This window comes from Bos indicus, chromosome 6, assembly GCF_029378745.1.
Source record: "Bos indicus isolate NIAB-ARS_2022 breed Sahiwal x Tharparkar chromosome 6, NIAB-ARS_B.indTharparkar_mat_pri_1.0, whole genome shotgun sequence".
Taxonomy (NCBI): domain Eukaryota; kingdom Metazoa; phylum Chordata; class Mammalia; order Artiodactyla; family Bovidae; genus Bos; species Bos indicus.
Genome location: NC_091765.1, coordinates 56,425,555 through 56,452,842, shown reverse-complemented (window position 1 = coordinate 56,452,842; position 27,288 = coordinate 56,425,555). Strand labels below are relative to the sequence as shown.

Below are 27,288 nucleotides of genomic sequence, written 5' to 3'. Positions count from 1 at the left end.
GCATCACAAAATGAATTGTTTCAGAGACTAAAATAGAATAAAAGTGTCAAATTCTGAAATATGTGTCATTGTTATGTAGCTGAATTAGACATAACCGCAGTCAAATTTTATATTTCTCTTGTGGTTTCATACCTCTATATATACCTCTATTTAGGATCTATTTTAAGATTCAAAACCTAATAGTCAACATTTAAGAACAAACCATAGTAGTTTGTTGACCAAATAAAGCAATTACTAGTTCCCTTAGTTAAACAGTACTTAGAAGAATTCATATTTCTTATAGACTTTACTAAAAGTGTAACTACATCTCCATGTAAGAATTTTGTTCCTATGTGCATGACTTATAAAGGAAAACTTATTTATTCGGCTGATAAGAAATGATTATTTAGCAAATTATTGTTAATAGCAAAGTTCTCTGTTTGTCCTAAGATTCACATAAAATATAAAATATAAGAAGAAAAGAGCACCATCATAATGAGGACACAGCAAATATTTCTTACCGAGTGGATCTGTAGAAATTCTTTTGGTACTCTGTGGACGGTTGATTAATTTTTCATGCTTTGGGGAGAAAGGGACACAGAATAAGCAGAAGAAATCATTAATTTGTGAACAAGCTACACATTAAAGTCCTTCTGAACTTCACCCCTGTTTGGGAAAAGTCCTGAATTGCATGCCTTGCAAATCACATTGTGTATTTTTGTCTGCATGCTCAGCAGTTGCTTTCCCAAGATAAGGCAACATATATTAACACAAATCTTTCAGAAAATTTAAATTAGGAATACGCATATAAATATTATTATAGCAGTTTAATTAACTCTGAATAAACACTTTCTAAACTAAAATTTAAAACTGTTAATACAGCTAACAAAGAGCAAGCTACCTCTATGATACAAACATAATATTTAGTAAAAGCCCCTGCAGACCAGGCACCTTGCTCAACACTCAGCATCAGGCCTGGTACCTGGTGGGTATTCAAACATTAGTTTTTGTGAATAAATGAGTGAATCAATGTGCAGACATAATGCTAAAAACAACCAAGTCTTTAAGCCAATATTATTCTGAATCAATATTTTGTCAAGAAGAAATCAAATATATAATCATTACCTTTCTACACTGTCCACAGAATGGTTTGTTTTCAGTTAATATAGAATCAGGAAAAATAGCACAAGAGAGTAAGTTCAAATATATGTTTGAAAACCTGTTCAGTGCTCAGGACAGTTTATTTCCATCCTCAGCCTCAGCTCTGAAACATGATTTAATAAAATGCACACATACACACACACACACACCTCAGAAAACTGTACACAGATATTCATAGCAACTTTATTTGTAATAGCTAAGGTGAATGGCTAAAAAAACTATTGAACGTCCACAAGGTGGGATACAATTAAACAATAAAGAGGATAAGTCATTGATAAATGCAACACCTTGCATGAACTTCAGAGTTGTGCTGAGTGAAAAAAATTCAGTCTCGAAAGGTCATATATTCTGATTCCATTTATACCACATTGTTGAACTTACAGAATTACAAAGATATAGAATAGATGGGTGATTTCCAGGGGTTAGGATGGTGGTAGAAGATTATAAAAAGATATCACAAGGTAGGTCTTTGTAATGCTAGAACAGTTGTATATCTTGAATGCAGTGGTTACACAAATCTACACATCTGATAAAACAGTAACAGTACTATATACATGTGTTTAATTGATGTCAACTTCCTGGCTTTGATATTTTGCTATAGTTATGTAAGGTGTAACCACTGAGGAAAACTGGGTGAGAATATCTAGCACCTCTCTGTACTATATTTAGCAACTTCCTGTAAATCTATAATTATTTCAAAATAAAACTGATTTTTTAAAAAGTCTTCTCATAGCAATGATACAAGAATGATGTAGAACTCTATATTAATGTATTGTAAACTGCTTCATTAAAAGCACTAATTTATTAAATCAGAATATAATATTTTGTAGGTATTCTTGTCATGTATACTACATAGACATGTGTATAAAATATCCATTAAGGCATACAAGCAAGATGGTGGCATAGAAAGCTCCTGATCTAAAAATAGATTAAAGATCTGAATGTAAGATCTGAAATCATAAAAATCCTAGACAAAAACATAGGCCGTAACATTGTGGATCTCACTTCAAAGGCAAGGGAAAAGTAAAAATAAGCAAATTGGACTACATAAATTAAAAAAAAAAAACAACTTCTGAAGAGTTAAGGCAAACTGTTATCAAAATGAAATAGCAACCTACTGAATGGGAGAAGATATTATTTATCTATGGGGTTAATATCTAAAATACATTTTAAAAACTCACATAACTCAATAACAAATAATTTAAAAATGGACAGGGAATCTGAACAGACACTTTGCCAAGAAGACATAGAGATGGCTAACAGGCATGGAAAGATGTTCAACACTACTAATTATTAGGGAAATGTCAATCAAAATTACAATGAGATATTACTTGCAGAATGGCTATTATTGAAAAGAGAAAAAATAACAAATGTTAGAGAGGACAGGAGAAAAGAAAACACTCATTGTTGTGGGACTGTAAATTGGTGCAGCCACTATGGAAAACAGTATGGATGTTCTTCAAAAATTAAGAATAGAACTAACCATATTTCCACTTCTTGGTATTTATATGAATAATATAAAAACACTAAGTTGAAAAGATAGATGCACCCTTCAGTTCAGTTCAGTTCAGTTCAGTCACTCAGTCGTGTCCGACTCTTTGTGACCCCATGAATCGCAGCACGCCAGGCCTCCCTGTCCATCACAAACTCCCGGAGTTCACTTAAATTCACGTCCATTGAGTCAGTGATGCCATCCAGCCATCTCATCCTCCGTCCTCCCCTTCTCCTTCTGCCCCCATTCCCTCCCAGCATCAGAGTCTTTTCCAATGAGTCAACTCTTATGTTTATTGCAATATATTACAGTTGTCAGATATGGAAAAAACCTGTGTCCATCGATAGGTGAATGGATAAAGAAGATACATTATATATACATATATAGATATATGTATATATATACACCCAAGGCTTCCCAGGTGGCTCTAGTAGTAAATAACTTGCCTGCCAGTGCAGGAGAGATAAGAGACAACAGTTTTGATCTCTGGGTCAGGAATATCCCCTGGAGGAGGGCACGACAACCCACTCCAGTGTTCTTGCCTGGAGAATCCCCATGGACAGAAGAGGCTGGTGGGCTATAGTCCATGGGGTCGCAAAAAGTTGGACATGACTGAGTGACTTAGCATGCACAAATATATACAGTGAAATACTGTGCTGTGTGCTTAGACACTTAGTTGTGTCTAACTCTTTGAGACCCCTTGGACTGTAGCCCACCAGGCTCCTCTGTCTATGGGGATTCTCTAGGCAAGAATACTGAAGTGGATTCCCATGCCCTCCTCCAGGGGATCTTCCCAACCCAAGGATCGAACCCAGGTCTCCCACATTGCATGCAGATTCTTTACCATCCAAGCCACCAGGGAAACCCAAGAACAGAGTGAAATACTACTCAGCCATAAAAAAGAATGAGATTCTCCCACTTGTGACAACTTGGATGAATTTCAAAGGTATTATGCTAAGTGAAATAAATCAGATGGAGAAAGACAAATACCATATGATTTCATTTATATGTCCAACCTCAAAAGAAAAACCCAAAGGAATAAATAAAATAAACCCAAAGCAAACTCAGATACAGGTATCAGAATTGTGGTTTCTAGAGGAGAAGGGGGCTGGAGGGGTTAGTGAAATGGGTGATGGAGGTGAACTGTACAAAGACGAATGGTAACTAGACTTGTATTGGTGATCACTGTGTAATGTATACACATATTGAATTCTAATGCTGTACACCTGAAATTAAAAAAAAAAAACTTACAATAAGAAGTTTTAATGGGAGGAGATTAAGAATCAACATAAGAAAAATATAAATCCAAGAGTATTGATACTGTAGTATTTCAAAAGAAGTGCACAGATTTTTGAGGCATTAACTTTGCACTTAATCCTCTCCAAAAAAATTGAGAAATGCCAGTTTAAATCATGCAGCAGATTCTGTCGTTCCCACCAATGGACATATGGCCTGGACTGAGTCTAGGACAAGAGGTACACATTGGATTTTTTCTTTATTGTGTGTAAACAATTTACCACCCACCCCTCCAGTTATTCTTTCTTCACAGATGGCTCGAAGCAACTTGATGCACTGAAAGTGATTCTGGTGGTCAAGTATGTGTATTTTTTGAAATATGTGAAAATTCAAGCCATGTTCTTTATCTGGAACCCAACTGCAGAAGCAGTGAATTGTGGATGCATGGGAAATCTTGGGTCTTTTATACTTCCAGGCAGTATGCTGGTCTCCCATATATTCTCATCATTCAGGGATTTTCAAACACCCTTCTTATTCCTTCCCTCCCCCTTTCTTTCTTTTTCCTTTTCATTCCATTTTTTTTTTCTGTGCACTATTTTTGCCTTGCATACCACCTTTAAAATCTCACTGGTGCTCAGGGTCAGCTCCAAGCCAAGCAGGGAAGCCAGTGCTTGTCCTACAGTGTCCGCTCCCACAGATTCTGTGTCTACACAGGGTTATCTGGATGCCTTCATTGGCAGGATTGACTCTGATTTTTCCCTACTTATCTCTCTTCTCTTCTTCACATCAACAAATGCTATTCTGTTGCATCCCCTAAGGGTCAACTATTTGCTAGAGAAAGTTTGTTATTCCTCTCAGGTAACTTGCTCTTACATGAATACTGTAGACTTTATGTTGCCAAATAAACTTTCTAAAATGCCACTTTCAATATGTTACTTCTCAGTAAGGCTGTCTAGCAAATCTCAACCTGACTCTCAAGTTTTCAGTTTTACACACATACCTTGTAGAAGGGTGCAGTAGGGTTTATGCGGCAGTTTTTTCTTCACTATATGCCATCAGTATACAAGTATAAATAATTCAAATATATACAACTATGTCTTGTTACAACACAGCTCTCATTGACTTGGAAGTGTTTTTAAAAGATTGGAACTAAAAACAGTCACTTACACCTGGAAGGGGTATTGTGTCTTGAGTCTTACAGGCCCCTGCTTTTAAGTCTATTGTTTCCATGTTCCTTAAGTACAACCCTGTTACTGAATTTTTAAAACGTAGGAAACATTTTTAGTTGAGCTTATACCAACTTGGTCTTTTGTGTGCAACAACAAAAATATTAACTTGAGCACATCCTTTATTTTATCCAACATTATTTTTAGTGATGCACCTAAAAGTTTCCCTTCATTGTATCTTTTCACCACTCCAGAAACCAGCCATGATCAGTCTGGGCTCTGCGTATTAGACTATCATCTCTTTGAGGGCCAATAAAGTACCTTGTTCCTATATTAATTCTTTACCATGCTTTATATGGTATTGACACGTACACATAGGGTAGTAAGAACTATTTAACTTATGTGATACTTTCTCTTGACTTGAATGATCTCTTCCTTCATATCCTACCATGTTTTCAAGACCACTGATCATTTCCACCTCTTTTATCAACTACTCTGGTTCCTGGTTTCTTATTTGAGAATTTATGTACCATCAGTCAATTTATCTCTTAATGTCTTGTGCTGTCATCAATGCCACTCATACCATTACTTGTATATGTTTGTTTTCCCTCCCCAGTTAGACTTTTGGTAATTTTTGTATCCTTTTATTGTCAATAAAATAATTACTTTTATTACCATAATAATATTTCCCCTCATGGTAAAGTTTTGACTTCAAATAATTGTCAGGTTGGCTACTCAAATGAACTTATTGTTGGGTGATTTATGGAACATTGAAGATACCTGTTTCCTGTCCAGGTTAGGGCCCATTGCAGATAGTCTTCACTTTCCTTCCCTAGCCTCTCAAGGGCCTTTGCAAATACCTCTTTTATTTTATGTCCAGAATCCCCTGAAATGCATCCAGGTATAATATCAACTTGAACAGAATGCCAAGAGCTCATCTCCTATTGAGATCTTGACAAGGACTCTTCCATCTTTTGACATGGAAACCACCATGTCAAAAAAGCTGAGTTAGGCTATCAAAACAAAATGACCAGACTGATTACATCAGATAGTGTGCCACACAAAATTTAAATTTTCAACAAAATACATATCTCCTTCTTAGGTCTTACACAGAAATTAAAGTCCCAAAACACAGACAATACCATCCTCTACCCCTTCTTCTGATTCATCAGTCTTAGCCAAGTCAACCATATTCACACTCCCTGTAAGAGTCTGGTCCCCTGCACAGCTTCTTTAGCAGTTGCTGCGTGAAATCATGTTTCAGAAATAGCACCGCTCCTTTGGCAGACACCTCCAGAACTACAGAACTCCAGCTCTGAGTCCCATGAGCCACACAGCACAGCACATACTCAATATTCCTGGGAGCTAGCTGGTCACACAAGAAAGAGCAAAGCACCTCGAGATTTAGAAATAACTGAAAGCCCAGAAACAAATGTAGCTACTGCGAGATTCCTTACAGAAGGCTTGCAGCTTCTCTTACTCCTGCAAGAGCCTTTATCACCAATTCTCATATGTGAGGGCATTTTCCAAACAAAAGTTACTTCCTCAAACAAAATTATTTAACAGTTAGTTACAACTCATATTGAGGTCATTAACCACAGACCATAGCAGGACATTAGTGTAAGTGAGGACAGTGTGTAGACAGAAAATAAGGAAACAAAAGATTCTATGATTTCAGCTTCTTCAGGGTCTCAGCCAATCTCCACTGCTTGACCAGAATCCGTTAGACATAAATGGCTGACCTTCCTTCACAACAATTGCTTTTCTTTACCTGCCTGACTAGGTCAGCCAACATCTGTCTCTGTCATCTTTGCAATCTCCTTTGCCTTCTCCTCCTTCTTGCACCTTTTGGTCATTCTGCCCTTGACTCCATTGATTTTGAAAATAATTCAGAGTGCTTTTCCCAAGGCTTTCCACCTGTGTTTTATTGGAAGAATTTATTGCCCATTTCCTACAGCCTGATCCTATTATGTCATATGCTTTTCTGTGCACGCCAGTGCGAGGCACAATAGCCTCCTGCACCTCACTGGTGACTGGAAACAGAAACTGCTCGAAATGTTCCTCAGGCTGCAGCACTTCCACTTTCTCTGGTTCCTCTAGTTCCATGATGCCCAAGAGCTGTCTTTCTTTGCTTCTTCAGAACCACAGAATGGATATGAGCACAGAAGCCGTGAAACATGGAGACCCAGAGGCCAACTGGAGCTCTCAGTGTCATGATCTCTTTCCCTACAGGACAGTGCCTCTGTTGAAATAAATCTGTAGGCCCAAGAAGAATCCACACTCCTTCCCAGGATGCCACATCAGCAAAGCAAAACGTAGAAAACATTCATGTCCTCATAAATGTTCTGCTTGACCAGACATGCAGTGTATCCAGTCGGCCAGTCCATAAAGGCCAAGCCCAGTCCAGCCTTCTCACGCCCATCACGGGTGACTTTGTGGCCCCAGCGAATCGGATATTTTCTATTTGTCTCATCCTTGCTCTTTTTCTTATCTTATAAAGGTTTCTTACCTTTTGCCCCATTTTGTAGTTCTTTGAAAGGAGACTATCCACTTCATGAAGTCTTAAACAAGATTTACTTGTATGACTTAAGCTGTCTTCTTTAACCATTGTTAAATTTCTTTACAGTTGTATATTGGTAGGTCCTATTGTATCATTTTCTGTGTTTTCTTTTATATCAGTGCTTCTATTTACCACAGGGTGACTACACCATACCCTCAAGCCTCAATTCTTCATAGCTTTGGGGATTCTCAGTGGACAATTATGAAGATTGTTATCACCACAAATTTAAAGTCTGTTGTTTCAGATGGGGACTGGGACTGCTCAGCAATATTTTTATATGTCTCTGAAGACCTCTTCCACCATTGCTTACAGAAATTATTGCACACATTTACCACTCTTTGCAAGACTTCTACCTCACCCTTGCCCAACACTCTCATCAAGGGGCTTTGTCTTCTACTCACTGAGAAAATAAGGCTGTGTTCTCAAACCATAGCATTCATGAAAATGAATCTTAAGAAAAAGGCAAAAATTAAGTTCATACTTTGAATTGGTCTCAGATAAGGCCAAATTTGTAACACAGATGGTTCTTATTCCGAAGTATGGTGGCTCCAGTTAGAAAAGCACCATTGAGTTGGACTTAACATCAGTTATCACCTAGCATTCCAAATGTATCCCAGCAGTGCATGGAAGAATGAAACACATATCTTTATCCAAGAAATGATGGAGATTTCTAATATCATGTCAGGGCCAAAGTGAGATTCTGATTGCTTCTTACACAACCAGTGCTATAGAGGTACAGTAATAAATTAATTTCTCACTCAAAAGTTGCTTCATAGGAGTTGCACAGATGACTTAACTCTGGTGCGTACATAGAAACTCCAACTCTGGCAAAGTCCCATCCAGGTATTTCTGGCAGTCTTATGGGCTTTCCTTTCTTAGTATCCACACGTTCCCCCAGGTTCAGCACAGTGGTCAGCCAGGCGACACAACCATCAAAGCCCTTTTTGTGGGCACAGCAGTTCCCCTTCCTGTGCATATCCCAAGTAGTGCCATGAGTGTTCTACCCACGCTACGCTTTTGCTCCCAAGGTTTCACGTAAGCACAGTTATTCCATATCAGTGGTTACCATGGGTTTGTTCTGTTGCAACCCCACTACCATTCTGCTGGATCCTTCAGCAGTGATACCATTCTAACCTGCTCCACATGAAGCCCATCATCTCTCCTACTTTTCTCCTGAGCAAAGCAGTTCTCCATCAGTGACCACTCTGAGCTCTCCTGGTGTGTAAATTGTGTGGTAAAATGTGATAGAATGAAGTAAGCGTCTCCCTACCCCTTGGGTTACGTGACATTACAGTAATATGAACTTTGCCCTGTTGTGTCACAGGACTCAATTAAATATGTCTTCTGTTTTTAAATTAAAATCATTCCCCTTAGGACAAGGGGCTGAACTGAGAATCAGATTTCATTAATAATTATAGTACTCTGTTCTCAACATCTGATGGCCTGTATGCTTTAAATATATTTTAATATGTGACACATTTAACATAGAATATTTGGTATATATTTAGATGTCTTTAATAAAAAATTATTTATATTCTAATATATATAAATATGTGTGTAGGGAGGGCAAACATACTCTGAGTCCCCTGCAAATAGAACTCTGTCAAGTCATATCTCATATTCAGTTATTTCAGACTCAGCAGTGAATGCAGTTTAATTTCTTACTCCAGGAATCACTTCAGCTTCTATGCAAATACTCTTATGAGTTGGATGAATCTCAGCACTTATTTATCAGGCTTGTCTGAAACTGTCAAAACTGAGCCTGCTTCAGAGTTATTTACAAAGTGTGTTCTTCTGGGTTATCTCGTCTATCTTTCCCCAAAATGCTGTGAGGAAGATGAGGAGTTCTTACTCTTTTCCTCTTGGATGAAAGAGACTATCAAGGCTTAAAAGTAGTGAGGCCTTGTGGCTGAGACTTCAGAGTGAGGGAACTGTGGGCTCAATACCACTCTGATGAACTCCAAAATATATGCTTTCCTTAATACAAGGCTGCTTGAGCCTGAGGTCTCTTGGGTAAGACTGAGTCTAAACTTCATTCTATCAGTTGTTGACCCCTGAGTCAATTCATGACTTGGTTCCCTAAACTTTAAAATTTCTGTCATCATCTTGTCTCCTTCCTAGATGTGTAGTGAACTTTATATGAAATACAATGTGTAACATACTTTAGATGAAATAAAATGGAATAGATTCATTGAATTCCTTGTACAGAGTGTGTGCTCAGTAAGTCACTTAATTTTGTCACACAATTCTTGATAGAACTAGAGTCTCATTTTGTATCAGAAATGTTTTGATACCTCTCAGATTACAATACAATAAATGATTGTCCAAAGATCCATTTGTAGAGAAAGGCAAATATCCTATATTAACACGTGTATGTGGAATCTAGAAAATGGTATGGATGATCTTATTTGCAAAGCAGAAACAGAGACACTGATGTAGTGACCAAACAAATGGATACCAAAAGGAAGGGCAGTGGGATGAACTGGGGGACTGGGATTGACATATATACACTACTGATACTATGTATGAAATAAATAATGAGAACCTACATATAGCACAGGGAGCTCCATACTCAGTGCTCTGTGGTGACCTAGATGTGAAGGAAATCTAAAAAAGAGAGGATATATGTATACATACAGTTGATTTATTTTGCTATACAGTAGAAATTAATGCAATATTATAAAGCAACTCTACTCCAATAAAAATTAATTTTAAAAGATCCATTTGTAAATAAGGTAAATCCTATAACTTTATATATAGTGAGACACAAGTTAAGTGTTTCATGACATAATGGTATTGGAGACAACCCCTTTCCCTGCGGTCTCATAGCCCACCTGGGTTCAGCAGCTGCAGACTATCGAGTTTCTGATAGAAAGAAGCTCAGAGTTTCAATCTTGGTCAGGACTCGCCCTTATTATAGGCTTTCAGGAATCTTAGGATGGTGCCATAGTTAAGTAAGGTAACCTCATGCTAGGAGTGTGTTAAGTGAAGTGTTTAGTCACTCAGTTGTGTCCGACTCTTTGTGACCCCATGGACTGCAGCCTGCCAGGCTCCTCTGTCCATGGAATTCTCCAGGCAAGAATACTAGAGTGGGTAACCATTTCCTTTTCCAGGGAATCTAGGAACATACACCAAAAGGACTAGAGTGAAAAATAAAGCAGTGGAAACAGCCATTATAGGTTGGGTTCAGCACTGATTTGTTTAGTAACATCATATCATCACTGTGCCTTCCATTCCAGCTTAAAATAACAAATATGGGTAAAATTAGGGAATTCAACAAAGTTGTTGGGTGAAATTTCTGCAGGTTCACCATGATAACCCATAAAACCAAACTGAAAGTAAAAAAGAAGTCAGGAAAATTATAAATTCTTACTATAATAAAACATATTTTGAAGTGAAAAATGGAAAGAGTGACATGAAATGACATCTTTTGTGCCTAAAGTAATATCCTATTTTTTTGTTTTTTTTTAATTTTACTTTGTATTTGATTGACAATGCTGTGTTAGTTTCAGGTGTATGGTACACTGACTCAGTTATTTGCATGCTAAGTTGCTTCAGTCGTGTCCAACTCTTTGCAACCCTATGGACTGTAGCCTGCCAGGCTCCTCTGTCTATGGGACTCTCCAGGCAAGAATACTGGAGTAGGTTGCCATGCCTTCCTCCAGGGGATCTTCCAAACCCAAGGACTGAACCCATGTCTCTTATGTCTCCTGCATTGGCAGGCAGGTTCTTTACCAGTAGCGCCACCTGGGAAGCCCCCAATTATAACATGCGTGGTCACTAACTTCAAGGATACCTACAATAATTCAATTCAGTTCAGTTGCTCAGTTATTTCTAACTCTTTCTGACCCCATGGACTGCAGCATGCCAGGCTTCCCTGTCTATCACCAACTCCTGGAGCTTGCTCAAACTCATGTCCATCAAGTCAGTGATGCCACCCAACCAATTTCTCTGTGTCCCCTTCTCCTCCTGGCTTCAATCATTCCCAGCATCAGGGTCTTTTCCAATGAGTCAGTTCCTTGCATCAGGTGGCCAAAGTATTGGAGCTTCAGCTTCAGCATCAGTCCTTCCGATGACTATTCAGGACTGATTTCCTTTAGGATGGACTGGTTTGTCTCCTAGAAGTCCAAGGGACTCTCAAGAGTCTTCTCCAACATCACAGTTCAAAAGAATCAATTCTTCAGTGCTCAGCTTTCTTTATAGTTGAACTCTCACATCCATACATGACTACTGGAAAAACCATAGCTTTGACTAGATGGACCTTTGTCAGCAAAGTAATGTCTCTGGTTTTCAATATGCTGTCAAGGTTGGTCATAACTTTTCTTCCAAGGAGCAAGCATCTTTTAATTTCATGGCTGCAATCACCATCTGCAGTGATTTTGGAGCCCCCCAAAATAAACTCTCTCACTGTTTCCCCACATCTATTTGTATGAAGTGATGGGACTGGATGCCATGATCTTAGTTTTTTGAATGTTGAGTTTTAAGCTAGCTTTTTCACTCTCCTCTTTCACTTTCATCAAGAGGCTCTTTAGTTCTTTGCTTTCTGCCTTAAGGGTAGTTGTCATCTGCTTATCTGAGGTTATTGATATTTCTCCTGGAAATCTTAATACATCTTCTGCTTTATCCAGTCTGACATTTTGCATGATGTACTCTGCATATACATTAAATAAGGATGGTGACAATATACAGCCTTGATGTATGCCATTCCCAATTTCGAACCAGTCTGTTGTTCCACATCCAGTTTAAACTGTTGCTTCTTGACCTGCATACAGATTTCTCAGGAGGCAGGAAAGGTGATCTGGTATTCCCATCTCTTTCAGAATTTTATAGTTGGTTGTGATCTACATAGTCAAAGACTTTGGTGTAGTCAATAAAGCAGAAGTAGATGTTTTCTGGAATCCTCTTGTTTTATTGATGATCCAACAGATGGTGGCAATTTGATCTCTGGTTCCTCTGCCTTATCTAAATACAGCTTGAACATCTGGAAGTTCATAGTTCATGTACTGTTGAATGCTGGCTTGGAGAATTTTGAGCATTACTTTGCTAGCGTATGAGATGAGTGCAATTGTACAGTAGTTTCAACGTTCTTTGGCATTGCCTTTCTTTGGGATTGGAGTGGAAACTGACCTTTTCCAGTCCTGTGGCCACTGCTGAGTTTTCCAAATTTTCTGGCATACTGAGTGCAGCACTTTCACAGCATCATCTTTTAGGATTTCAAAAATAGCTCAACTGGAATTCCATCACCTTCACTAGGTTTGTTCGTACTGATGCTTCCTAAGGCCCACTTGACTTCACATTCCAGGATGTCTGGCTCTAGGTGAGTGATCACACCATCATGGTTATCTGGGTCATGAAGATCTTACTATTGCTATTTGGTGGCTATAGAAATAACAAGTTATAGACTTTTCTTCTTTAATTTCTACATGCCTACTATTTCTTGGGAGCTTCCCTGGTGGCTCAGACAGTAAAGAGTCTGCCTGCAATGCAGGAGAGCTGTGGTCGGGAAGCCCCATGGAGAAGGAAATCGCAACCCACTCCAGTATTCTTACCTGGAAAATTCCATGGACAGAGGAGTCTGGTTGGCTACAGTCCACGGGGTTTGCAAAGAGTCAGACATGACTGAGCAAGTAACACACACACACTAGTTCTTGGAATCTCTACTGAAGAACCAATTTTTGTGTAAAGTAACATGCTAAAAAGTTTCTGATACTTTAAGTACCATCTAACATGGATGCCACAGAGAATTATAGCTAAAGGGCAGCATTACACATCCAACAAAAAAAATGTGATGCTGATATTAGCATTTTTATCATTTACCTTAAGGCAGTTATTCATGGAGACATTTTCACAGGTAATTACGATAATATCTTGTGGCAACAACTCCTCCATCCAGCCTTAACCGTCATACTTCTCCTATCCCCAAACACTTCTTGTAGACTTTTCTGATAAATAGGTCATTTATTTTGTAGTCAGAAGATATAAAAGTGGAAGTGGAATGAATAATAAATCAAGGGAATATATGTAATTAGTATATTTTTGTGTATTTTTAGCATGGATTTTGCCAAAAGCCTTTAAGATACCATAGCTACATACAAGTTTTAACTGCTTACTTTATTCTTTATTTATTTCATATAGCGGCCTCTTCAACTAAGTAATAACGGCCATTTGCTTAACTTGAGTTCATTTATCACATCATAGTAATAAACTGTAGAGTCTCAAACTTCATAATGTATGACTCCTATAAAACTCTTAGAGATTTTATATTATAAATACATTAGATAGAATCTTGATCAAAGAAGTAATCTGATATAAAATATTAATGTTAGCATAAAATCTCTGTGCTTCAGTTATGGGTCCAACATAATACAAATCAAATAAGAGCTTATAGTAGCACTGAGTGAGGACCTACTGGCATGAAGAACTAGGCTAGATTTTCATTTCCAGTTAGGCATGTGAGAGGCCAGAAGTTGCCATTCTGTCCTAAACAGTGAAAAGCAGAACAAGCTGAATAATCAACAACTGTCTTTAAATTTGTCAGAGAAATAAGGTCACAGGGGCAAACCTCTTAGTCAGATTTGAAGAGACTGACAAGGAGCTACTGAGAATCACAACTAACCAGAGCAGAAACCCACAGCACAAACAACCGCAGGAACTAGGCCCAGGGTAAGGAAACCTGAACTGTGATCAACAAATTCCTGGAGGCGCAGAGCAGACAAGTCCAGGAGCTCCAGGAGAAGACTCCAGGAGCACCCAGGCATGGGGAAATTTCCCACACTTCTGTGAATTTTACTTCCAGGAACTCAACCAGGTTCTTATAGTGAATATCTGAGAAAAATCCCATTGTGGTTCCTGCAGGGAGAGAGGAAAGGAAGCCTTTTGAAATATCCCAGAGTACTCTATCTGTAGAAGGCCTGCCCTCAGAAGAAACTATTTAACCAAAGCTTAATTTGCTGGTGTTTTATCAGGGTGTAACTGACCTATGGGAAGGGGAATAGCCAACTTCAGGTCCCTCTAGCCATCCTGTCCCACCAAAGGTGGATGGGAAGGAGACACAGGCTCACTGAAGACTGAGACCAAGTCATAGACCTGTAGAACACTTGCCTTCCCTCACGCTTACCACCACGTCACTAAAGGTCTATTTATAGTAGTTCTGCTTACCCAGTACATCATGTTCAGCTATCAAGAGAAGCAATTACAAGACAGCCTAAATGACAAAAAGCAGTTTGAAGAGACCAAGTCAACATCAGAACTAGACTCAGATATAGCAGTACTATGAGAATTATCAGATAGGAATTTTTTAAAACTACGATTAATATGCTAAAGGCTCTCGTGTAAAAGTGAACGGCATATAAGAACAGATGTGCAATGTAAACAGAGAGGTGGAAAGTCTCAGAAAGAACCAAATAGATATGCTAGAGATCAAAACATGTAAGAGTAATGAAGAATGACTTTAGGATTTTTAGTACATGGACATGGCCATGGAAAGAATTTGAGCTTGAGGATATCTAAACAGAAAACCCCAAACTGAAAATCAAGAGAAAAAAGATAAAAACGGAACATCTAAGAACTGTGAAATGACTATGAAAACCTGTGTGCAATAGGAATTCCAGAAAAAGAGAAAGAAACAGAAGTATTTGAAACAATAATGGGTGAGAGTTTCCCAGATTAATATCAGACACCAAATCACAGATTCAGGAAGCTCAGAGAATACCAAGCAGGACTGGTGGCAACAATTGAGCTAAATGTGTAACTATATTATTTCATTCCAAACCACATTTGAAAATTTGTCATTCCCCTTTCACAGATGTAACTTCTCCAAGGTAACATGGGACTAATCTTGAATTCCAGTTCTGTCCAAAGCCCTGTCTTAAAGAATTCCAATTAAAGTCCTGAGTTAAACATTAATATTATTTCCTCCAGATAATGATATTAGCTACAATTTTAATTACTTATCATGTACCAGTAATAACTTTAATAACTGAAAATATATTACATAACCTTGGTGGAGTCTAGTATATCTGTAACTTTGTAAGGTAATTGTTATACTTACTTTACAAATGAGAAGACTGAAGTTTATTTTTTTAATTGAGATATAGTTGATTTACATTGTTAATCTTTGCTCTACAGCAAAGTGATTCAGTTATACGTATATGTGCGTGTGTTAGTCACTTAGTTGTGTCTGACTCTTTGTGACCCCATGGACTGTAGCCCACCAGGCTCCTCTGTCTATGGGATTCTCCAGGCAGAAATACTGGAGTGGGTAGCCATTCCCTTCTTCAGGGTATACATTTTTCTTCTATTCTTTTCTACTATGGTTTATCCTAGAATACTAAATATAGTTCCCTGTGTTATATGGTAGGACATTGCTATTTATCCAGTCTCTATGTAATAGCTTATATCTGCTAACACCAACCTCCCACTCCAACCCACCTCCAAACACTTCTTCCCCTGGCAACCACTCGTCTTTTCTCTACATCCATGAGTTTGTTTCTGCTTTGAAGATAAGTTCATTTGTGTCATAATTTAGATTCCACATATAAGTGATAACATATATTATTCGTCTTTCTCTTTCTGACTTATTTCATTGAGTACAATAATCTCCAGTTGGATCCATGGAGCTACAAAGAATATTATCTCATTATATTTGTGGCTGAGTAGTATTCTGTTGTATACATGAACCATATCTTTATCCATTCATTTGTCCATCAACATTTAGGTTGTTTTCATGTTTTTGGTATTGTAAATAGTGCTGCTATGAACATAAAGGCGCACTTATCTTTTTTGAATTATAGTTTTATCCAACTATATGCCCAGGGCTTCCCTGGTGGCTCAGAGGTTAAAGCGTCTGCCTGCAATGCGGGAGACCTGGGTTCGATCCCTGGGTCAGGAAGATCCCCTGGAGAAGGAAATGGCAACCCACTCCAGTATTCTTGCCTGGAGAATTCCATGGATGGAGGAGCCTGGTGGGCTACAATCCACGGGGTCGCGAAGAGTCAGACACGACTGAGTGACTTCACTTTCATTTTCACTTTCATATACCCAGGAGTAGGACTGCTGAATCAGGAGGTAATTCTCTTTTTCAGTTTTCTGAGAAACTTCTACACTGTTTTCCACAGTGGCTGCACCACTTAAATTCCCACCAACTTACATTCCCACCGACTTACATTCCCACCAACAGTAGAGGAGGGTTCCCTAGAAAACTGAAGCTTAGAGAGATTAAATAATTTGACCAAAAACATACATACTAAGTAGCAGATGTAATACTAAAGCTAAAATTTGTAAGACTATGGATCCTTTATTTATAACCTGTGTATATAAAGGGAAGGATGTGAGACTAGGCTTTCCCTTGGCCATTCTAGTACCTCTTGTATTAAGCTCAGCAGTCACAAATATCATCACTGCTCTGGATTTGGAAGCAGTATTAGAAAGAGGGAAAGAAATCAATTCCTAATGATATCAACCTTGTGATCTTACAGGTTTGTGTCCCATTTGCCTCATTCATGAATCTGACATGATGATATATAGTATCTGCTTCATAGTGCCCTTAAAAGAAATCTTTCGCTACATCATATAACTTTGAGAAGATCATTGTATATAATAAGTACTCAAGATAATAGCTATTACTTAACATTTTTCTTTAAAATTACTTTTTTACCTACACAAATACATTTAAAAAATCGTATTTCAGGCATAAGTGGAAATACCATTTAACTTGTATAAACACATGGAAATCTTAAAAAAAAATACAGTTAAAACAATATTATTATCTTGCCAGCCAAGATCTCTGAGCCTGAGAGTTGCTCTCTGCTTGTTAACTCTGCAGGTATTTGAGAGAGCTAAAAACATGTAAGCACCAATCTAAGATCTACTGAGTGAATCAGGGATTCAAAAGAATTAAAAATAAAATAACTGCCTCACTATGTGAATCCATTTTATTCAAAGCTGTTATGTTATTGTTCTAAAAATAAAGTACTTAGAATTCTGAAATTTGGGGAAAATGTAACTGAGCATTGACTTTTATTTGCCAGTAATCTTACCTTTTACCATCTTTTACTGTAAACATGCATGGAAAGTATTTTTGTTCTTTTAAAACCATAAAGAACATTTTGAGGGTATCTGAGTGATAGGTCAGCAACAGAAAGTTAAAAAATGTGAACTCATAACCTGAGCCAGAGAAAGCCGGAGCTTTCATCATGCTAAAAGGATAGCAGTGACTCTGCTCTGAAAATGAGGAGCTATGACCTATCTATGTGGATAGAACAGAGGAACCTACTGGGCTATTCAGAAGTCACTGTGTATGTGAAACCAAAATGATAGAGAAATCTGCTTCTGCCTCAAGAGCTTAAAATTCCAGATAACAAAGGAAACCACCTTATGAGACTAAGGTTGCTCTATTAGCTTCAGCAAAAGATTCAAGCACCCTGGCTTCCTGAAAGATCCAGAGTTGCCAAATACATTGAAAGGGGCAAGAGATATGAGAGGAAATATGATGTAGTGACAAAAGTGGCAGACAAAAGGAAACAGAAGACCCAGCTTGTGTAAGGAATGAGGGAAATGTAAGAGCATGAGATAGGAATGATTTTGAAAACTGGGCCTTCGCACAGCCTCTGCCCTGTGAGATTATGCAAGTCGAGGCAAGTCATCTAAACTCTTGCTAAAATCTCAAATTGGTGAAACAGAGACGATGGCTCCTACCTCTGAAGTATGCTCTGAGGCTAGATTAAGGTGATGTCTGTAAAGGATGTCACCTACACTGAGAATTCAAAAAATGGAGGAGGAGACTCACAAGCCAAGTGCAATGTATGGATGGATACTTTTCAGAACTTGTTTTTTGAACAAATTAATAGTAAAAGGAGGAACGTGAGTCAGTAGGTAAATATATAACATGGGTTGGGTAATAGATACTATTAGTAATAACTACTAATTCTATGCAGATGACACCACCCTTATGGCAGAAAGTGAAGAGGAACTAAAAAGCCTCTTGATGAAAGTGAAAGTGGAGAGTGAAAAAGTTGACTTAAAGCTCAACATTCAGAAAACGAAGATCATGGCATCCGGTCCCATCACTTCATGGGAAATAGATGGGGAAACAGTGGAAACAGTGTCAGACTTTATTTTGGGGGGCTCCAAAATCACTGCAGATGGTGATTGCAGCCATGAAATTAAAAGACGCTTACTCCTTGGAAGGAAAGTCATGACCAACCTAGATAGCATATTCAAAAGGAGAGACATTACTTTGCCAACTAAGGTCCATCTAGTCAAGGCTATGGTTTTTCCAGTGGTCAGGTATGGATGTGAGAGTTGGACTGTGAAGAAGGCTGAGAGCCGAAGAATTGATGCTTTTGAACTATGGTGTTGGAGAAGACTCTTGAGAGTCCCTTGGACTGCAAGGAGATCCAACCAGTCCATTCTGAAGGAGATCAGCCCTGATATTTCTTTGGAAGGAATGATGCTAAAGCTGAAACTCCAGTACTTTGGCCACCTCATGCGAAGAGTTGACTCATTGGAAAAGACTCTGATGCTGGGAGGGATTAGGGGCAGGAGGAGAAGGGGACGACAGAGGATGAGATGGCTGGATGGCATCACTGACTCAATGGACATGAGTCTGAGTGAACTCCGGGAGTTGGTGATGGACAGGGAGGCCTGGCGTGCTGTGATTCATGGGGTGCAAAGAGTCGGACACGACCTAGCGACTGAACTGAACTGAACTAATTCTATTGGGTTTTGCCATTGTTTGTTAAAAAATCCTTACCCTTAGAGAAACAAACAGAATTACAAGTAAAGTGATGAGTCCATGTAGTTTCATTGTAGTTCCTCTATTTTCGTGTGTTTCTGAAAATTTCCACACACTCACACCTTTAAATATATATATATATATATATATAGAGAGAGAGAGAGAGAGAGAGAGAGAGAGAGAGAGAGAGAGGGAAACAGATTAAAAGACACAAGCATCAGTCAATAAATATCCTGTTATTGTTTTCATCACAGTTAACATTTTTACCGCACAGTGTAGAACTTCCTCAAGGCTTGGTCCACACAATGAAAGGAAGGGCTTCTACATAGAAAGATCTGAAGATCCTAATAAGCCTACAGAAAAGTAAGACTACTGTGGAAAAAAAGTAGAAACTGAGTTTAGAGCTAAAAGAACTGACCCAGAGTGGTCTCACTTGGAGATAATCTAGAAATTAAGATCTTCGGAAATGAAATCAGGCTGTTACCAATACTAGAAATGTCCATTTTGTTTCATTCAGATCTTTTTTAGTTTTAAAACTCTACACTTTTTACTGCAGCCAAACTTTTGTTTCCTCATTGTTTTTTAAAATTACTTCTTAGAAAATGACTCTATTTAAGGCTTCAATTTGAGTATGACTTTCTCCAGAGGAAGGAATTGATTATCTTTCAGCCTTTGAAGGAGTCAATCACAAAAGAAGACAACCTGAGGACCCAGGAATCTAGATAGACCAATCCAAAAAACCCTAAATGATCGAAAGAGCTGGCACAGGGAGAAGGAAGAAGTCTTAGGGATGACTGCAGGCATAAAGTAAAGTAAGGTCCTGGATAACTCAGGAAATACAGACAGCACCATGCACTCAATGGACATGAATTTGAACAAACTGCAGAAGGGCGTGGAGGACAGAGGAGCCTGGTGTGCTGCAGTCCATGGGGTTGCAAAGAATTGGACACAACTTAGCAACTGAACAACAAAATGGAAGACATGTGGAATCAGTAAAGGAAAGTCATCAAGAGCAGTCTGGAATAGATAATATATAAATTAGTATCTCCAGATTGATATTTTTATCTACCGAAGGGTGAGGCATTAGACGTAGTATGTGGGGTTGCGGTGAAGATAGACTTAATGCACATTGAACACTTCAAACGTACCTGGAATTTACCAAGTACTCCATCAGTGTTAACTATTGTGAATATGCTTAAAAGCTTGCTCACTATTCAAAGCAGTTCTGGCCAAAGCAGATGCTTTTGATGCATAAATGCAGCTATGTGGGAGACCATATTGATTTTAAAAACAACTCAACGAATCAAAGATAAACAGCACTATTAGAACTTGTATAAGCTTTCACCTTGTCTCTTCATTGTTTCACTTTTAAATTATAATCCCAAGTTTTTTTTCAGGCACAAATATCTGTCAAAGTTCCTGTTCAACTCTGAACAAAATTCTCTGGAATATTCTAACAGATTTTTTTTTTTTTTTAATTTCCTGGCTTGTTTTTTCCTGCTTCTAGATGGGAATAACCTTTCCAACAGAAAGGGGTGATGATGTGAATGTGCTGGGAAAGGCCTAGATAGCTTACAAACATCTTCCTCCCATCTGTGGCCAGTGTGTGAAATCCCCACATTAATCATTCCTTTGTAGGCACAAAAGGCTTCTGCTAAATGTAACTGTTAGCTGGGAAAGGAAGCAGGTAAAGCTTTGGTCAGCTATTAAGACTCCACCTTTAATTGTTTTATCAATTTCCCCAGCATGCATTCATCTATCCTTTGATAGTGCAACAAAACATTATTGAATGTATATTAGAGATGGGATTAAAGGATTGAATGAGCTATTCTCCTAGGTCTGAGGAGCTCTAACACAAAAGGAGTCCCTGGGTAGAGGGGTTGTGAATGCCATTATTGGACTCAGACCAACTTGGGTTCTCAAACCTCTCTATATCTCAGGTTCTTCAACCACTGTTTCAGTAAATGGTTTAATACGTGTAAGTGTTTTACCAAGTTACTATCCAAGAACAACAAATATCAGCTATATTATCATTACTTTTATTATTATATAAATTAAATTAATAACAGACCATAGTTAGTACATGTTCAAAGTTCTTTGGTTCTAGCTACTGTGTAGTACCTTATTCTGCCTGGAAAATTTAAGAGCTTCTTCTAAAGAGATGATAATAGAGCTAAGTGTGGAGTCAGTGCTCACAGGGACAAACTTTGGGAAGAGCCATGAGGCAATTAATACAATACTGTGTGAAAAAGTGAGAGCTTAAGTGGAAGTGAAGCAAAATGTTTTTTGGGTAAATGTAATATGAAGAGTTGCAAGGGTAAGTTGTGGGTGTTTGTTAAGGGTCTTATATATGGGTAAGTGGCTTGGACTTTGATCAATAGATAGAAAGTACCAATTGAGATGTTTTAGGAGAAAAGATAAAATCATATTTATTTTTGAGAAAAACTACCTATCACTCATGTAGCCTAGAAGTATTGACAGAAAAGGGGACTGGTGATAGGGCTTCACATAGAAAGTTGCAGTGATCTACTGGATGAGACGTTAGAGGGAACGGAGATGAAATGGAAGTTTGAACACATTCCCAAACTAAAGTCAATGAAACATGAAGTTATGTCAAAGGACAGCAGCTCAATCCAGTGTCCTAAGAGCCACCCTAGAAGAGCCCACTCCACAACTTTGTCCATCTCCCAGTGTCATCTGCCTCCCATCCCCAAACATATTCACTCCATCACCAAGTCCAGTTGCTCCAACCCTGCTCTCCATTTGCCATCCTTGCTGCCATGATCTGAGCATCAGCCTGTCACCATCTAGTCCAAAGGCTGCCTCATTAGATTTCTATTTTACTGTTGCTGAAACTCATCTCTTTCTAATATATACCTATAGGTTGTCACAGTAATAAGTCAACAAAATTTGATCACGTCACCGTCCTGGTTAAAATTTTCCAATCACTAGCCACTACTTACAGGACGAAAGATAAGCTCAATGATGACTAGTTAGATACCTACTTCTCTATCCTCAGTATGGCCAGACTCATTCCAAGAATCCAGTGGCTAAGAGATTTTGCTGTTTACTCATATCCTAAGGGTGTATGGTTTGAATCTCTCCTTTCTACATGATCTCTCTATGATGAAATCAATCACATTCTTTTGACAAATTTTGACAAAAAGATTCCTCCATAACAGTTTCACAGAGACATTTGGATGAACTTAATAAGGCATTCAAATCCCTCTATGATAGTTCCCCAACTTATTAATATGACTTTTCCAAATCTTTCACTCAAGCCATGCTGTTCTGTTCATTGTCTTTTCTTGAAACACACCTTGTGCTTTGATACTTGTAAGTTTCAGCCCATGCCATCCCTCTCATGTGGAACACACTGCCTGTTTCTCTCTTCCTCTCCAGAACCTAAACATTCCCTACAACTATCTTGCTCTGTGAAATGTCCCCAAGTCACCTCAGTCTACTGGAAATTCTCTGAAATTGTCCTAGCACTTACCATCTCAGTCACTTATTTGCAATTTATCATCACTTCCTGTCTTGGGATATTACTGTATTATTGTATTCAATTATTATTTATATTTTGCATTGTTTTATAACTTTTAAAGTGTTTATGCTTTATTTCCTTCACTGGACCATAATTTCCTTGAAAGTTAGGACTGACCTGTATTCATTTTTTAAGCCCTTCATTTTATATGTGTGTGTGTGTGTGTGCACGCGCGCACTAAGTCGCTTCAGTCATGTCTGACTCTTTGCCATTCTATGGACTGTAGCCCGCCAGGCTCCTCTGTGAATGGGATTCTCCAGGCAAGAATACTGGAGTGGGTTGCCATACCCTCCTCCAGAGGATCTTCCTGAACTATGGATTGAAGCCATACCGCCTGTGACTCCTGCATTTCAGATGGAATCTTTACTGCTGAGCCACAGTACAGTTCAGGACCTAGAAAATTGTTTGAATTAATGAACATCATTTTTTACTTATTAAATGTTACAGTTTTAACAGAATAAATCCAAATATATCAATTAACCTATTTTTGTTACATTTTTCCAGACAGGCGGGAATGTATGTGCTTCCTTTATGAAAGAATTATTGAAAACCATATGGCCAAACACTGCGCAATTCTTGGTTTAGTTGTACTGCCCACTGAGCAGAAAAAACCTTTCCTTTTAAGGACAGAGGGTTAAGGAGGAAGGCGGAGGGGAGACAGAGAAAGGGGAAGAGCGAGGGGAAGAGATGGGAGAGATGAGGTGAAGAGAGGACAGGGACAAGGAAAGGGAGGGGAAGAGAAGAGGAAGGAGAAGTAAAAGCAAAGGCAATTATTCTCTTCTGATTAAACTGGTGGGCAAAGCACTTTCCAAAACATTAGGATCCTGTTGCTGACTAAACCAGTTTCACTCATTCCCTCCCTTTTGTGTGTCATGTACAATATAAAGTTCTTTTTTCAGTGACCTGGGCAAAATTCTCTTTGAAGGTCATTCTGATGGCTTAGAGGAAGGTTAGGCTACAGGCTGGGAAGGCATGTTTAAGCAGCACCCAGGACGCTGGCATTGAAACACTGGGAAGAGTGAGAAGGCTTTTAAAACTTTCAGAGGATAAAGACATTGACATGATGTGTCTACTTACCAAGATTCTAGTGTTTTTTTTTCTATAATTGGTAGGGGTGGAATATGAAGCAGTACAGTATTATAATTAGTACAGAAAACATGAGACTAAGTTATCAAAAATTTTTAAATTACTATTTTAAATTTACCATCCCCCCCCCCCATCACACACAACTCTGATTTCTCTCACAGGTTATCTTTTTTTTTAAATTTTTTTTTAATCTGCTTTCTTACCAGTAGCATTAAAAGTTCCATTTCATTGTTGAAACGTAATATAATTTTATAAATTGTTACAACTAAAAAGCCTGGATAGAACTGTAGTACCTGTGAATATAAACATTTTCAATAGTGGAAACATCTCATTTATCTAATCAAGGTCGTTTTTTAGTAGTCATATTGTTGGGGGAAAAAAAATCATACAGCAAAGAAAGTCAGCCTTTGCAGGGCAGGGAGATGCTAAGGAAAGTCCTAAATGGTAAGAAAGTGGTGATTCTGAAGAACTGAATGTTGCACCAGCCTCTGCATGCTTCCTCCCTTTGACACAGCAAGTTATTTTATGTGGTGAGAAAGTAAGGGTTGATGCTGTACCATTATTTACTAGAAATCACATGTCAGGAGTTCATTTTAAAAAAATTTAAAAAAAAGAGGAAGTTCAGGCTAAGTAAAACTTGGGTCAACGGCTGGCTTACGTAAATATGAAGGTTAGGTATGACTGCGACTTTGAATACAGTCCTGCAGAAGCAGCCACCTGGAGCCTTTCTCTCCTTCAAAGCAAAGCCTCTGAGCAGACAGGAAGAGTCACCACTCAAAGGCAGCCACAACTCAAGCTGGTGCAAATAACGGAACTGCACAGACAGACATCTACATGACGTGATTTCAGAAGCACAGACGCACACTACTTCCTGCCACCTAAAAACCTTTGACACTTCTTTGAAACTCTCCTGGTTTCCACCAAAGCACGAATAGACATCATGTGAACTGAACTGGCTTGAGTATTTATAAAAGGAAGAAGTTTGAAGCACATCTTAAGAAAAACTTGGAAATAAATCACCTTTTTCAGCCATACATTTTCACACATATATTGATTATGTGACTATTTTCAGAAGATCATATTGAAATGCCAACTATCATTAGGACCCTCTTTAACTTTCAAACCTCAGGCCCTTTCTCTGTCCCTCATGTGTGCATTCACTGTAGTAGTCTTCCTTCTAGTCCTTGATAAGAAGCTCATGCCCACTGCCATTTTGATACCTGCTGTTTGTCAGCCTGGGTGCATTCCTGACCACACAGCACACAGACTTCTTGTCACTGTGACTCTTCAGCCCAAAGGACACCTCCACAGTGAAGCCTTTACTGGCCATCTTATCCATAAGCAGCCACTGCCAATTCTGTCAACCCTCTGATGCTAATTTAGTTTTCTTCTTGTTGCTTCTTACTTTCTTCTTTACACTTCTGGTATTTTGAATGAAAGCTCTATTTATGAATTCACCCATGCAACAAACATTTCTTGAGGACTTAACATATGCCAGATGTTGCTGCTGCTGCTGCTGCTAAGTCGCTTCAGTCGTGTCCGACTCTGTGCAACCCCAAAGATGGCAGCCCACCAGGCTCCTCCATCCCTGGGATTCTCCAATGCATGAATTCTCCAATTCTCCTTCTCCAATGCATGAAAGTGAAAAGTGAAAGTGAAGTCGCTCAGTTGTGCCCAACTCTTGGCGACCCCATGGACTGGAGCCTACCAGGCTCCTCCGTCCATGGGATTTTCCAGGCAAGAGTACTGGAGTGGGGTGCCATTGTCTTCTCTGATGCCAGATACTATCCTATAATAATTCCTTGTGATTCATCAGTGAACAAAACAGATAAAGACATCTACCTTCAAGGACCTTATGTCCTGGCTGTGGAGTGGAGGTGCTCCTACAATAAACATAATACATGAGGAAATAGATGTTTGAAAGTAGCACTGCTTTAGAGGAAAGAAAAATATCAGGGCAATTTCAGAAGGATCAGGAGTGTCAAATTGTATGGGTAGGAACTGACTGCAATAAGAAATAGAATCAAGGTGGGCCTCAGGGAGAAGCTGAAATTTGATCAAACTGAAGGAGGAGATGAAGGTGTTATCCATGTAGGTATCTAATGGTTGGAAGAGTATTCCAGGCAGGGGGAACCACTAATACAAAGACCTAAAGCCTATGCATTAGCAGCAAGTTCCAAAAATAGTCAGAGAGCCGTTGTGACAATAGTTAAGTAAGTAAAGAGGAAACAAAAGTCTTAGTGTCAAGGGGGCAAGTTCATATAGAATCTTTTACTCTGAATGAAACCGAAAGTCACTGCAGTGTTTGGAGCAGAGGCAGGAGGTGATCTGACTGATGGTTTAAAGGCTCACTCTACACTCTGATCTGAGAGTAGTCTGTAGAGATGCAAGGGAAGAATGAGACCATATATATTGGAACACCACAGTATGCATGGCCCAGAAGACAAAAGATGTGTGTTGGATGAATTAAAATATGAATGAATGGAATATGGAGGCTGAAGAATAAGATAAACAGAGATACTCACAAGCATGAAGTAATGGGTGATATATTCACATTGTTGGAAAACAGAGGTAGTACATTAAGGTCATACATTATAATTATTTGTATGCCAATATGTGCGTGTTTATATCTATATACATAGATATGAATATTTACTGCTTGCCTTCTCTGTGGAAAACACTTTGAATTTTGACAGATGTTTTCACCTAATTTATGCCACATCTATAAATGTATGTGTATTGTAATATGCATTAATGCCAAGCTCCATATAATGCGGCTACTTCCATTCCTGAAAAATAGCACATCCTAGTACTGTCTAGCTGAGATGGAATTTTTTTAAATTCTGAACTTTATGGAAGAAGTCTGTTCTCACAGAAATAGAGGTCACGGTTTCAATTCCCATTTAGATATGTTAGTTTTAAATGAGGGAAATAATTTTCCAGCCACAGATTCTTTCTCAATGCCAAGAAACTTACTTGTAAAGAGTTAGTTTGCATGGATGCTCAGTTGTGTCTGACTCTTTGCAATCCTGTGGTCTGTAGCCTGCCAGGCTATACCGTGAGAAAAGGTCAAAAGAGTGAATCTGGAAATCCCTATACAGATCTATCTAGGAGGGAAAAAAAGACAGATGGCATACTTGCTATGTGTTTATATAAGAAAGGCAGCAGACATTTAAAATGTATTTTTTAACATGACAATATAGTCTCAAGATGATTAATTTCAAGGTTGGACAATTTTAGGATTTGAAAAATTATCTCATTTATCTAATTATTTAGTTACTAAGTTGTGTCTGACCCTTTCCCGACCCCATGAGCTGTAGCCTGCCAAGC

At 38.5% G+C, this 27,288-nt stretch overlaps 1 protein-coding gene across 2 annotated transcripts in view; it reads right to left on the bottom strand.

Annotated features, from left to right (window-relative positions):
- DTHD1 (death domain containing 1) overlaps positions 1-27,288 on the bottom strand; it is an 84,118-nt gene that overhangs the window by 8,184 nt on the left and 48,646 nt on the right. For both annotated transcript variants that reach the window (XM_019962571.2, XM_070791268.1), the window contains one exon: positions 501-558. In XM_019962571.2, coding sequence (XP_019818130.2) covers positions 501-558 — 58 coding nt within the window. The remainder of the gene's footprint in view (positions 1-500; positions 559-27,288) is intronic.